The sequence below is a fragment of the Diadema setosum genome, chromosome 20 (assembly GCF_964275005.1).
Source record: "Diadema setosum chromosome 20, eeDiaSeto1, whole genome shotgun sequence".
In the NCBI taxonomy this organism is placed as follows: Eukaryota; Metazoa; Echinodermata; class Echinoidea; order Diadematoida; family Diadematidae; genus Diadema; species Diadema setosum.
In genome coordinates, this window is record NC_092704.1 from 32,349,854 (window position 1) to 32,365,676 (window position 15,823).

The following is a 15,823-nucleotide window of genomic DNA, read 5'->3' on the forward strand; positions in this document are numbered from 1 at the left end:
TTTGACAGTAAATTGTCACATTTTTCAAGGTCGCTCGCTCCGCTAGCTCGCGTTTAATCGTTATCCTATTCTCTTGATGTTGCTGCCAGTAATTGCCTGCAGTTGCGCCCGGTGCGCCCTGCTTAATTTCCAAAGCGAACAAAACATAGCTACAAACGGTAATTTTTTTGACTGTAAAATGTCAACATTTTCAAGCTCGCTCGCATTTAATCGCCTTGCCATTCTCCTGATGTCACTGCCAGTAATTGCCAGCAATTGCGCCCGGTGCCCCCTCTTAATTTTCAAAGCGAAAAGATGCGTAGCTAAAAACGGCATTTTTTTTTTAAACTGTGAAATGCCAACATTTTCGAGCTCGCTCGCTTCTCTCGCTTGCATTTAATCGTTGTGCCGTTCTCCTGACGTTGCTGCCAGTAATTGCCAGCAGTTGCACCCGGTGCGCCCCCCTTAGTTTCGAAAACGAAAAAATATTGATACAAACGGCAGTTTTTTGACTGTGTCAAAATTTGCAAGCTCACTCGTTCTGCTCGCTCGCATTTAATTGTTATGCCATTCTCCTGATGTTACTGCCAGTAATTGCCAGCAGCTGCGCACTGTGCGCGCCCCTTAATTTTCAAAGCGAAGAAATATAGGTACAAACGGAAGTTTTTGGACTGTAAATTTGTCAAAATTTTCAAGCTCTCTCGCTCCGCTTGCTCGCATTTAATCGTTATGCCATTATCCTCATGCTGATGCCAGTAATTGCCAGCAGTTGCGCCCGGTGCGCCCCCCCCCCCTTCATTTCCAAAGCGACAAAATATAGGTACAAACCGCAGTTTGGGATTGTAAAATATCAAAATTTTCAAGCTCGCTCGCTCCGCTCGCTCGCATTTAATTGTTATGCAATTCTCCTTTTTTTTTCTTTTTACAAAAAGTCCTTCCGTGGAAGGGGTATCCCCCTCCTACACCCTCTCCCGCTTGGTTGCTTCGCTCCCTTGCCGAGGATCTCACATCGTCACATAATGTATCCCCGTAATAGTCCTTCATAGTATTTTCATTTTCACTATGCTCTCCACTCTTGTTTTTACAAAAAGTTACCACCGTGGGAGGGGGTATCCCCCTCCCACACCCTCCGCACTGAAGGAGCGAAATTGATCATCGTCGAGGATCTCACACCGTCACATAATGTACCCCCGTATAGTCCTTCATAGCGAAAGATTCGTGTATGTATACAATCACATGTATGTACATATAGAGAGTATGTGTAAATGTACCTGATGACACAGGATCCAATAAATCAAATTAAAAAAAAATCTCACAGTTTACATTTACTGTCAAAACGCACCCCCTTGAAAAAAAAAAAAAAGCTGGTGACGCCCCTGCAACTCACCCCCTCCCCCGAAAACATCCCCCGTCCCCGGATAAATACCACCAGGACAATTTTCGCAGGGCAATTACCCACCAGATAAATATCACCCGGTTGATTACTCCCTCTAAGGCTTTCCCACCAATCCTGATAGCCTACAACTATTACCTCTGGATATCAAACTTCTTACCCTCCAGGCCAATTCACCAGAACAATTCCCCATCGGGCATCCCCCGAACCCACGGCCCACGACAACTACTCAGAGGCAGGCAGGGATGAAATGTCATGGAGTACCCGATGAATATGTCTACTTATGGGCCCACATATTTTACCTTTATTTCATAAAATAATGAGTACATTACTGCATCTATTTTGAAAATTCTTATCACCGCCTCCAGATGTGTCTAGGAGAATGTCGATGCTATTTTCTGTTTAAACCGTATTTAGTAGTCCGGCAGCCTAAAGCCATTTTTTTTTTGGCCGAAGTACTTTTTCTCTGATACAGTTTTTTTTTTTCTCTGATGATTATTCATCTTTTGGGTCTTTTCAAAGGTATTCAGGTGGTTGTGGAGCTCTCACCCTTGGGCAATTTTGATTATTCAAAATGGCGTCCAACATGGCCGCCACACAGCCCTCAATATAGGAAAATGTATGTAATCATGTGTTTTATATGCTACTATATCAACGTTTGGATTGGAGCATTTGTCCAAAGGTCCAATAACTTGAACAAGATATTTTTGACATTTTTTGTTGCAGGACAGTTGCCACGGTAAACATTGAATTAGCTTAAAATCCCTAAAATGCACAATATAAATACCAAATGATATGGAATCGGGTTTGTGTGTGTGGTGAGGGACATGTTGACCAGAATGTTTGGCAGAAATTCGTAGAAACTATTCTACCTAAAGGACCTGAGTAGAAGGTTGCCATGGATACTTGCTCTTTGGCTGGTTGCAGACATGATATTTTACATACGAATGTATAGTCCTGGGATGTTTCAAAATGTATAAGTAACCTGTAATATATATATATATATATATATATATATATATATATATATATATACATATATATATATAGGAAGCTTATCAATCTGTAAAAGAAACTGACTACATCGTTGTCTTCCGAATTTGCCTTTTTCTTGGTGTTATACATGTTACCATGAGAGTATCATCTGAAGAGATAACTGCCTACGATGTCTTGAAGCATCATAAAATTATATACATTAAAGAAAATCCTATGATATCAAGTAGAGGAGATGCAGGAGAGTTGAACCACTTTTTCCACTTTTGGATATGTTTCCTAATCAATTCTTGCTCACAACAAGTGTTTCTTACCAAATTGAAGAACAACTATAAACCTGTCTTGTAGCTATGAAAATTTCTTCTACTCTTCTAGGAAATTGTGTAATAAAAAAAAGAACTTTCTTTTGAAAAATAAATGTCAACACTCATGCAGAGCAAGGAGAGTTGAGCCATGAGTTGGGCCACCTTTAGAAGACATGTGCTACTTGTTTGAGAGTTAAACCACGATGTCAAACCATAAAGATTAGATTACAAAATCGGCTTACAAGTAGCCAGTAGCCAGAAATAAATCTTAGCTTAACAAAATCGGTTTTATCCTGATTTCAAGCATAGAAAGATATGAAAATTTAAGAAGTTCAAACACTCATCTTGCACTTTATTCTTAAACATCCCTTAATATAAGAACCACTCATATCGGGGCTGGCGCTATGTTTTGTAAAAGTGAGGCGGCCCAGTTTATATTTCTGGTGCCACTTTTGGGTTTTACTGACAAGCAAAAAAAAAAAAAAAAGAAAAAAAAGAAAGAAAAAGGAGGGGGAAGAGGGCTTAACTATTATTTTCTGATATTACTTCCGGGGGTAATAGGCTGAATCAGCTGACAAGAAAAAACAAAAAAGATGAGGGGCCTATCCCACTTTTCTTGTGCCTATTAAGTATACAAAAGTGTGGGGATCCTGGTGGTAAGACTCTATATATTCCTATGTATTATGCCCCCCCCCCCCCCAAAAAAAAAAAAAAAAAGTTGAGGCGAGTCCTCACTCCTTGTTTGCGTCGGCTCTGTGTATTACAGTGAAAAGTAAAGTTTTGCGTAACAATATTTTGCAATGGAACTTCTTTTGAGGGAGTTTGAGGGAGAAAGGTTTGCGGTGACACCATGTGTACGTAGTCCTTAACCGCATCGTTGCTTGGCAGAAGAGACTAGAAAGAGGGGAATTGAAGAGAGAAGCGACATATGGGGATAGTAAGGAGGGCAAAAGTGAAGAGCGGGGGATAATAATGTGTCGGAAGTTGAAGTTGTACTATTAGTGGAGACGGTAGAAAAGGGAACAGAGAGAGTGGTAAGGAAGAACAGAGTGAGAATCAAGTAAGATATCTAAGATTCCTTAAGTTTGCTCATCCCCTCCCTATGTCTTCGATACTATAGTTCCTCGCATAATGAAGCAAAGTAAAAATAAGCTACTCACCACAACTGGAACCTGAATATTAAAAAACTTACATGACCTACTTTAGAAACCTACATGTACTACAGAAATGAAACAAGAAAAGTAAGTCATAATATGTTTTGTGTTTTTTGTTTTTTACAGAAAATTATAACAAACACATATTTTCTTTTTCAGAGTGTTTTTGCCTTATACACTTGTATAATATCAACTTCGGTTAAATTAATATGCATGACTCATGAATAAAAACTACAGGTAAGTATAGTGAGATAATTAACAGGAAATCATGAAACAAACTGGATTATTTCATTCTCAAGGACTGTAGTTTATTACGAACAATGTATGTATTGATGTCAATGTCATGAATGTAAAAGTTATTTCATTATAGCCTTCACCTTGTACCACATAGGAAGTCTCATTTTTGAAATGTTGTTTTCACATAACACTTAATGAACGATTTTTAAGGAAATTTATGCAGGCTGTAATATTGTAATGTATGTTCCAATAATTTGACAAAACCATGAAAATATTTCACATTGTATGATTTTATTTTTGTATTACAACTTGGAAACAAATGAAAACATGCACATCCCAGCTAACAGTCGGTTTATCCATCCAATAAGTATTACACAAAGATGTTAGTCTCTTGCCATCTAATTTTAATAGTGTCAAGCAATTTTTTTGCAATGTGTATGTATGCATGTTATGGGACTGTCCTTGAAAGTGACATTGAGCAGTTACCATGGCAACCAGGACATATCAACTTCATAATTATAACAGAGAGAGGTACTGGATTTGTGTAACCAATATAGGAATATGTGGAGTAAAGACCTGAAATATGGCATTTCACATTTTCACATCATTGCTATACTGCAATTCAATCATTCGGCATTTATTCACAATTAAATTCAAGTTTAGGTTGCTATGGCAACTATAAATATAAATTAAGGCTAGATTAATGGTAACTTCATTAAGGCTTTCTTTGTAAGAGGTATGCAGGTAATTGATATATCGTTGACGTCGCACAAATAACAGGCATTTTTGTGTATTTTGCATACTTTGCTAACTTTTTTGAGGTTTGTTCCAATTATTTGATGGTTACCATGGCAACCAGATTCTGTTCGACTAAAGACATTGTACTAGTATTACTGGCCGTTTAGATAAGTGTTCTAATTGAAGTACTAGTGTTTTAGTGACATTTTTCTGACTCTTGTATAGGCTTCATGGCGGCCATTTTGGACGCCACTTTGAATAGTTAAAATTGCCCAATGGTGAGAGCTCCACACCCACTTGAATATCATTGTAGAGATCCCAAAGATGAATAATCAACAAAGAATATATATATATATATATATATATATATATATATATATATCAGAGAAAAAGTACTTAGCCCCCTCGGCTGCCGGACTCACATAGCATTCATTTCAGTATTGCCCTGCTGCATCATTTTGCAGTAACCACTACATTATAGGTAACACAGAACATTATTTCCATTTAAAATTGCCCTTTTCTAGAATTAGGCCCCAAAAAATCACCTCTCCTCCAATTAATTTGACACAAGAAAATTACCACCCCCATTTAAATTTTCTAACATCGTTTGTTATTTCAGTCGGAAAAAACTCATATTCTGTGAACAGCGAAAAATAACGGGTATCAACGAAGTCTTCGAAATCACAGTGATTAATTATTCGTTTCTTTGTAATGATCTCGGTATTCCCGAGCCGCTCAGAGCCGATAATACATTAACCATCTTTTTTTTTTGTCTTGTCCCTTTGTTTACTTGCTTGTTTGCTTGCTTACTTTGCGGTCGTGCTGGTCATCCAAGGCTAACGCTCAGAGATCCCCATTTCTGCATTCTGTCCAGGAATGTAATCGTGAAAAGCTTGCTTGCTTCACATATGATAATGATGATTATGTGAATAATGATGATATTAATAATGATAATGATAATGATGATAATAATAATAATGAATGAACAAATACATAAATAAATACTAATAATGGTGCCTATACTTGCACAGGGCGCAGGTCTACTTTTTTCGATGGCGTTTCAAGAAATAAAAATGAATTTAAATATCATACATGTTCAAACAAGAAAACACAGAAGAAAATGACAAGCAACAAACAACCACAGATACCAGATAAAGATTGCAATCGTTCCCGACATTACATATTGCAGTTATGGTCCTCATTGTGAGGGGAACAGATACGTTTTAAGTTTGGATTTCAACATTTTATAGATGACAGTAATAGAGTAGGTATACGGGGAAAAGGGTATGAACCGAATGATGTACTACAATGTAATAAGTTTTTGTGACATCTTTTCTTTTCTTTTTTGGAATATTACACAATAGCGAATTCGAAAAACCCAACCGAGAAGAAGACAAAGAATGATTAAGCATAACAGCCATGGGCGTAAATTCCCCCTTTAATGGAGGGGGGGGGGGGGAATGGTCTGTACATAATTTTATTACATAAAAGAAATGTTACCAGTTTATTGAATTTAATTGGGCACTATTCAGGGCCGCGCCATATTTTTCAAAGGTTGGGGGGGGGGGTCAGAATTACCTTTTAATGAAGAAGAAAGGAAATCAAAAGACAAGAGAAACAACAACAAAAAATTCTTCATATTGACAAGCAAAAGCAAACAAACAAAAACAAGAACAAAAAGACTACATATTTTTTGCTGCCACTTCCCTTCCACTTTATAATTCATGCAAAAGAATGGGACATTCGCTCCCTGTTAAGTGTGTGTGTGTGTGTGTGTCGGGGGGGGGGGGGGGTCACCAAGCTTCTCCCCCTCAAAAAAAACCAAACAAACAAAAAAAACAAAAAACAAAAGGGTGCGCCGGTCAGGTTATTGGCTTGTAACCGTGGTAATGGTGACTATCGCCGATCATCCCCCCCCCCCCCCCCGTACGGATTTATGCCGTTGATATCAGCTGCAAATTTTGATCCAACAACAACAACATCAAAAAAGAGGAATCGTATATTTGAAACTTAAATAACCCAACTGATATCTAACATTCCGCTGAACTTGAGCTATATGACTTCGATATGAGATTACGTGATCGACTATCACACATAAGTTACGGGCTGTTTTTGATGAAGTATACAAATGCTAGAGACAGGACCGATATGGACATAACATCATTAATGATCGAATTTACTTAACATATGATTCTGAAAACCAATAACTGAACATTTATCATCATTCAGTTTAGGCCACATAAAAGAAGGCTCCATATTGTGTTAAAGATGTATATAATAATTATATACTATAGTACATGAATGTCTTATATCGGAGAACGTGGATACAGCTGCTAACGTCTTTCACGTTGTGAGATATTCAACCAGGATGTAAAGGCCCTAAACTTATCCAGGGAATTTCTTTTTCTGAGGGGAGGGGGGAGGGCAAGTAATGGGGGAGTGGGGTATTCCGGGTGGTAGTTATCCGGGGGTATAGTTATCCAGGGGGTAGTTATCCGGGGGTAATTATCCGGGGGTAGTTATCCATGGGTAGTTATGGGGGGGGGGGGGGGTAGTTATCCAGGGGTAGTAATCAGGGGGAATTGTCCAGGGGTAGTTCTCTGGTGGTAGTTATCCGGGCGTAGTTATCCAAGAGGTAGATATCTGCGGGGGTAGTTATCTGGGGGTAGTTATCCTAAAGGGGAAGTTATCCAAGGGTAGTCATCCTGGGGGTGGTAATCCATGGGGTAGTTGTCCTAAGGGGGAATCGTCCAGAGGGGTGATTGCCCTAGGAGGATAGTTGTCCATGAGGTAGTTGTCCTAGGGGGTAGTTGTCCTAGTGGGTAATTGCCCTGGAGGGTAATTGCCCTATGGGGTTAGTTGTCCGACAGGTAGTTGCCCTAGGGGGGAATTGTCCTGAGGGATAATTATCCAAGTGGCATGTTATCCGGAGGTTAGTTTTCCAGGGGGTAGTGTTCCTAGACCCCAAATGTCGAAAAACAACTTGTCACCTTGATTTCTTGTCCTAAACAAATTCCAACCACTCGTTGACTTGACTTGTCTTTTTGTCCGCAACAAGTCGACTTTTCTGTTCCACTAACTAACCAATTTGTCTTCTTTTCCAAAAAAAGTCGACTTGTCGTGTTTTGACAACTCAGCATTTTGTCTTCTTGTCCAAAACAAGTCGACTTGTCGAGTTTCAACAACTCGTTTTCATGTCTTCTTGTCCAAAACAAGTCGACTTGCCGAGTTTCAACAACTTGTCATTTGACGTCTTGTCCCAAGCAAGTCGACATTCCGAGTTTCAACAACTCGTTATCATGTTTTCTTTTTCCAAACAAATCGACTTCCCGAGTTTCAACAACTCATTTTCATGTCTTTTTGTCCAAAATGAGTCGACTTGCTGAGTTTCAACAACTCGTTATCATGTATTTGTTTCCCAAACAAGTCGACTTGCCGAGTTTCAATAACTTGTAGTCTTGACTTCTTGTCCCAAGCAAGTCGATTTGTCGAGTTTCAACAACTCGTTATCATATCTTCTTGGCACAAACAAGTCGACTTGCCGAGTTTCAACAACTTGTCATCTTGACTTCTTGTCCCAAACGAGTCGACTTGCCGAGTTTCAATAACTTGTCATCTTGACTTCTTGTCCCAAGCAAGTGGACTTGCCGATTTTCAACAACTTGTCATCTTGACTTCTTGTCCCTAACGAGTCGACTTTCCGAGTTTCAACAACTCGTTATCATGTCTTCTTGTTCCAAACGAGTCGACTTGCCGAGTTTCAACAACTTGTCATCTTGACTTCTTGTCCCAAACGAGTCGACTTGCCGAGTTTCAACAACTTGCCATCTTGACTTCTTGTCCAAAGCAAGTCGACTTTCCGAGTTTCAACAACTCGTTATCATGTCTTCTTGTCCCAAACGAGTCGACTTGCCGTGTTTTGACAACTCAGCATTTTGTCTTTTGTCCAAAACAAGTCGACTTGCCGAGTTTCAACAACTTGTCATTTGACGTCTTGTCCCAAGCAAGTCGACATTCCGAGTTTCAACAACTCGTTATCATGTTTTCTTTTTCCAAACAAATCGACTTCCCGAGTTTCAACAACTCATTTTCATGTCTTTTTGTCCAAAATGAGTCGACTTGCTGAGTTTCAACAACTCGTTATCATGTATTTGTTTCCCAAACAAGTCGACTTGCCGAGTTTCAATAACTTGTAGTCTTGACTTCTTGTCCCAAGCAAGTCGATTTGTCGAGTTTCAACAACTCGTTATCATATCTTCTTGGCACAAACAAGTCGACTTGCCGAGTTTCAACAACTTGTCATCTTGACTTCTTGTCCCAAACGAGTCGACTTGCCGAGTTTCAATAACTTGTCATCTTGACTTCTTGTCCCAAGCAAGTGGACTTGCCGATTTTCAACAACTTGTCATCTTGACTTCTTGTCCCTAACGAGTCGACTTTCCGAGTTTCAACAACTCGTTATCATGTCTTCTTGTTCCAAACGAGTCGACTTGCCGAGTTTCAACAACTTGTCATCTTGACTTCTTGTCCCAAACGAGTCGACTTGCCGAGTTTCAACAACTTGCCATCTTGACTTCTTGTCCAAAGCAAGTCGACTTTCCGAGTTTCAACAACTCGTTATCATGTCTTCTTGTCCCAAACGAGTCGACTTGCCGAGTTTCAACAACTTGTCATCTTGACTTCTTGTCCCAAACGAGTCGACTTGCCGAGTTTCAACAACTTGTCATCTGGACTTCTTGTCCCAAACGAGTCGACTTGCCGAGTTTCAATAACTTATCATCTTGACTTCTTGTCCCAAACGAGTCGACTTGCCGAGTTTCAACAACTTGTCATCTTGACTTCTTGTCCCAAACGAGTCGACTTGCCGAGTTTCAACAACTTGTCATCTTGACTTCTTGTCCAAAGCAAGTCGACTTTCCGAGTTTCAACAACTCGTTATCATGTCTTCTTGTCCCAAACGAGTCGACTTGCCGAGTTTCAACAACTTGTCATCTTGACTTCTTGTCCCAAACGAGTCGACTTGCCGAGTTTCAACAACTTGTCATCTTGACTTCTTGTCCCAAACGAGTCGACTTGCCGAGTTTCAACAACTTGTCATCTTGACTTCTTGTCCCAAACGAGTCGACTTGCCGAGTTTCAACAACTTGTCATCTTGACTTCTTGTCCCAAACGAGTCGACTTGCCGAGTTTCAACAACTTGTCATCTTGACTTCTTGTCCCAAACGAGTCGACTTGCCGAGTTTCAACAACTTGTCATCTTGACTTCTTGTCCAAAGCAAGTCGACTTTCCGAGTTTCAACAACTCGTTATCATGTCTTCTTGTCCCAAACGAGTCGACTTACCGAGTTTCAACAACTTGTCATCTTGTCTTCTTGATCCAAGCAAGTCGACTTGCCGAGTTGCAATAACTCGGCTTCTCGGTATTTAACCTGTCTTCTCGTCTTCTTATCTCGTCATCTGGTTGGCACTTTTAAGCTTCCGTACAAGTCCGCTAACGCAAGATCTAAAAATTAACGCACAGTAACGATCTGTAACGCACAGTAACGATCTGTAACGATCTGTAACGATCATTCACGCACGGTGATCGTTAATTTTGTAACGCAGAAAGATTAACGCAGTAACGATCGGCGCTTGCGTTACACGTAAATTTAACGCAAAGTTTCTTTTGGTATATACTGTATGTTGTGTGAACATCTTGCAAGTCAAAAAAGTGCAATTCGGATAACAACGAACTAGCTAGTTTAAGATAAAGTTGAGGCTCAGCTTTCATTTGGCTCCTTCAAGTGGATTTTGATAGTACTTTTGTGCAAAGTTATTTTTGATCGATTTTATACCTTTTTCCAACAATGTCAGATCTAACCATACATTGAATACTCAGCACATACATGTGTATCTACTACAACACCAGCATGGGATAAAGTACATGTGAAACACAAATATTAAAAACAATACAGTGCACTCCCGTTATAATGAGCACAGTTATAACGAAATTCCGGTTACCACGAAGTAAAAATTCAGGCTGCAACATTATCTACTCAATCTTTATTGTTCATTTGTTCGCTTATAACCAAATTTCAATATAACGAAAGAAAACTGCCGGTCCAGAGGACTTCATTATAACGGGAGTCCACTGTAGTAATAAATATGAAAAGCAAGCAAACGTTAGGTCAAATTTCACCATCTGAGTGAGTTGTTTTATCTTAGTAGCTCTCACCTGTACAAATTGCTTGGCCCACATCTTTCGTCCATGTCTGGCTGGCTGAACAAACGGTTTCGCTCAGATGCTCCGGTTCAATCTCAAATCCCGGAGTCCTACACTGTAAGTTACAGACATCCTCATAGCGAGAGTCATTGAGACATGAGGCCGGTGCAATAGTGATCTGTGCAGTCTCAACGAGGGGTGGACAAGCTTTACCTGCAGGTAAGACAATGGGAAACGGATTTACAAAGTGTACAAGGATTTTGCCAATATTTCTCTTTGTCTACTTGTCTCTATAAATTCATTAAATTGGTTGGAGTGACCTAAGGCAAATTTTAAGGGTAGGGACAGGTAGGCTTTCACTGCTTATTCATTGTTACAATTTGCTGAGAAAGGCCTGCTCTCTGCAAAGATCCAGCAGCATAAATTGATATCTTAATTCTTCACCATTTACGACAGCACTGTGCACAAAATATGGAAAAAGAGCATGGCATAGTGAATCAGTTAACAGTGAGAGCTGTGCATCTGTGCTTTACTTCCACTGGTGAGTTTTCTGCATACTGGTACAATAAGTAAATGTTCCAATTTTTGGAAATGTGAGCATAAGAGTGGTATTAATGAAGGAAAGGTGGACATACATACATACAGACACATACAGATAGGGAAACAAGATACACGATTGTTTGTAAGCATTTTATATGAAAGTGAAAGAGGTTACCAGATTATGTGATATCTTTTTGAAGTAGATGAAAATAAAAGCAGAAACACAACTGTTTGTTTTACACTTGATGGGAAACATAAGAAGTAATTGACTGGAACTTTTTTTATGAGACTGACGAGAAACTTTCTGTCTTTAAACTAGTGACAGGACTGAAAATTATCATTAATGGTGCGTATCTCAAACGCAAAAGATGGCGATTCTATAAGGCACTTTGTTATGATGGTACAGAGTTTGGAAAAGTACAGGTTTTATTTGCTTTCCCCATCAGGGAAGAACTTGTGACTCACGTTGACAGATAAAGTTGGTTGAGAACCACACCCCGTCTGCCTTGCACCTGGTAACATTTAGTCCCACCCCTTGGTACCCCGGTGGGCAGTGGAAGGTGCACAGTGTATTATATGGAGCAGGAACACCTGGCCGCCCACATCCAGACACTGTGGCAGGTGGTTGGACAGGTAGGGGCGGACATGTTCGCACTATGTAGAGACGAGTACAAAGAAATACAAAGCACTGGTTTTAAGGTATATATACGAATCATATTCATATATATTTTTCTCTCTTGTTTTTGCAATTACTACATACATATTTCTTTGCTTTATTATACCAGTCTCAATAAGCTCATTTCAATGACACTTTTTTTCTGCTCCAATACCCTTTCAAATCTGGAATGTAAATATAAGCTGCTAACACATTTTCCACTAGTATACAGTCATACATTCAGCTAATATGCACATAGTCATAATCATCAGAGATGGGGGTATATATAGTTGCAATTATAAGCATTTGACAGAACTTGTCACTGCAAGAACAAGATACATGTACATGTGGTTTACACACCCACCTTGACAAACTGGCCTTGCGTCACTCCAGACGGGTCTCATATCAGGTGACAGGTCACATGATACCATGGCTGGGCCAACTAGGTCGTATCCTATATCACAGGCAAAGTTGCACCGACTTCCCACGTAGGGATCTTGGCAGCCAACCAGCGAGCCATGGGGCAGGGGCTGCTGAACACTGCAACGATGAACTGCAAAGACCAAAGGGGTAGAAAAAGCCATAATTCATGAGAAGATCTGTACACGTACTGTATACGCTGTTATTTTCGCGTACAGATATTTTCGCGAATGAGGAGGCCATAGACATTTTCACGAGATGTTGTTTTCGCGTATTGCTGCTGACGCTAACTTAAAAGCGCCATTGCCCTAGCGTGTGGAGACATTTTCACGTGTAGTTAAATTCGCGATCCGACCGAGATTCGCGAAATTCGCAAAAATTAAACCCTCGCAAAAATATAACAGCTTGTACAGTATGTACATGCAAAATTGCATTTTCATATAGTGCATGTATAATACAATAAAAATATGTAAATGCAAAAGGCAAAAAGACTGCTCATTTCTACGGGTAGAGTCAGCAAAGACATTCAAAAGAGTACAGGAAACTTCCATTATGACAAAGTCCTTTGGACTGGCAGTTGTTTTTAGGGTGGTTTTTTTTTTTTTTTTTTGTTATATCAAAATATCATTATAGCCAAACAATTATTAAAGTATATTATAAAGATGTAGACAATTGTTTTGGGACCTGAATTTTTACTTCATTGTAGCTTGAGTTTTGATCATTGTAACTGTTCATTATAACAGCACAATGTGTGGGTCTGTGCCCGCTATAACACAGTTGAAAATCTACATGTATGGCAGATACAAAATTAGAGGCAGCTGGCTTTAACATTGGATAGGTAGCCACTACCCGCGGCAACATTAGGATAATAATGGCATGGCCCTCTGGTAGAACAGAAGCAATACTGAATGAGGTTAGCCTGGCTGAAGGAAACCAATATGTCATTATTATCTTTATCATTATTAACCACAATTAAGAACAGCACCAACCTTGAACAGTTACAACCACATCACATCTTGTTTCCAGTCCAGTTGCGTCTGTTGCCAGGTAACTAATTCTGGTCTCTCCCTCCTGGAAAATACTGTCTGGCGGCAAAATGCCATTCACTCTGAATAAACAACACAAATACAATGTAAAACACATAGTTTCTCTTTGTTTTAAAGTGAATTGATTCATAATTTTTCATCTCTTGTCCATGAAGTTTCATTATTCCACTTGTACACTAAGGAAAATTGTTTGTCACAATTTACTTCAATGTGCAGATTTTTTCAATATGACTTTATTCTTCACTGCCAACGTAGTATCTTGGAAAATGACCAGTGACTTATCTAATGTATGTTAGTCAGATCAAACTCTATCCTGTCATGAATACACAGAAGTCTGCAAATCAACGTCTCTAAAGACATAACACATGAAAGTTAACCAGTTGAGGACGAGTCCTGAGTATAGTCGGGCAAGGGAATGGGAAATGCCTGTCATAGCAAAATCAGTCCGTTCTCAAAGGATTAACAACAAAATCTAATGGGAGTCTCTGCTGATGTGTTATACATTGGATTTTGTTTAACTCGTTGAGGACGAGTCCCGAGTATACTCCGGCAAGCGTCTTTGGGAAATGCATGTTGTACCAAATCAGTCTGTCTTCAATGGGTTAATGCAAATCAAATCAGTCTCTCTCTGTGGGCAAGATTCCAGCCATGTCGTACCTTGTCACATTCACTTGTCCTGAGTTGTCACTTGCGACAGGTTGCTGGAAGTCGACGTGAGCTTGGAGACCCCCTCTCTCTGCATCCACCCTGATGTGATGGGGACATGAGATGCTGAAAGCTGGTGCCTCCACATCTGAGGTTGGGAAATGATAAGAGCCTAACGTAAGTCAAAGTTCTATGGCTTTCCATTTAACCCTTATCTACCAATCTATGTGATACTGTTAAAGTGGAAATTTTCCCGGTGTTGAAATTTTCGCGCATTTTGCGCAACCAGAAGCTACCGCGAAAATAAAAGCATGCGAATATTTTTGCATGCCGAACGTTCCAGTAGTTGATGGCTTGATTCTGCGGAACTAAAAACACGCCGAACTCTTCTCACCCGGCCAAGCGCAAAAAAATTAGTCATGTGAAAATATCCACTTTTACAGTATCCTGCAGTTCACGTGAACCCTGTGATCATCCATCTATGGGATAATTCATTGCAGAATTAACTTGGACAGTGATGTCGTTTATCTTATATACACTGATCTTCTCTTATAGTCTGTGAACTCTGACCTAACATCCCACAGTACCGGGTCTTGCCTCGCTTCCTTTCACAATTCTTTGTATTTTTTAGCAATCACTATTGGGGTTCACAGTTTAATAATGGAATATGTCAACACGTCGGTGAGATCAAACAATGTCGTACACATACATACTTCACTGTATTCCCACTCATAGTTTTCTAAATTAGACCACAATACCCGTGCATAAGTTTCGATTTTACAATATTTAATATTTGAAAGCATTACATCGTGTAAATTATATACCTCTAGAAAACTTACATCACGAAGGTGACAATTTATTGTCTTCCCATGTAAAGACTTTTCATATATTGTTCATTACTGGTACCTTTTGGAAAAATAGTATGAATATTTGTAAATGTGTATTTAACATATGATATATTAAGGTATATGTGACATCACATAATGCACAAAAGCAAATGTTCTGTACATAATAGATCCCTTCTGACCTGTATTATAACTATATGGAACAATTGTTTTGGAACCTCTGATTTTATCTTTATGACTATCACAATTCTTTTGTGGGTTTTTGTTTGTTTGTTGTTTTTTGTTGGTAGTGGCAGCTTTGGGGAGAATTCTTAAATAGGAAAGCCAAAACTTTTTCTTTCATCTTATTTTCAGTGGCATTTTATTCTGATTCAAGGGCAGTATTTGTAGTCTTACTTTAATAAATGCTCTCCGAGCTGTTGTCACCTCATTAACCTCTGGCACAATGGAACAAGCTTCAAGAAATGACCACCACAACAAGAGAGGAGCTACAGTAATTATCGGTATCGCAAATACGTAGGTGCCATGCGCAGAGCAGCGTTTTAGATGCATTATGGGATAGCTCATGGGACAAACTTGCCCCGGTTTTGGCTGCACATGCACTCAGATCTCGCTCTGTCTTTATCCAGAGGTATTTTTTTTTGTCGAAGATTTCTTCGCTTTCCATCATG

General features: G+C 39.4%; 1 protein-coding gene across 1 annotated transcript in view; it reads right to left on the bottom strand.

Moving 5' to 3' along the window:
* Positions 1–15,823, bottom strand: part of LOC140243613 (uncharacterized) — an 83,377-nt gene that overhangs the window by 33,194 nt on the left and 34,360 nt on the right. Inside the window, 5 exon segments of the mRNA XM_072323279.1 lie at positions 11,014–11,214; positions 12,007–12,195; positions 12,561–12,749; positions 13,606–13,724; positions 14,320–14,455. Coding sequence (XP_072179380.1) covers positions 11,014–11,214; positions 12,007–12,195; positions 12,561–12,749; positions 13,606–13,724; positions 14,320–14,455 — 834 coding nt within the window.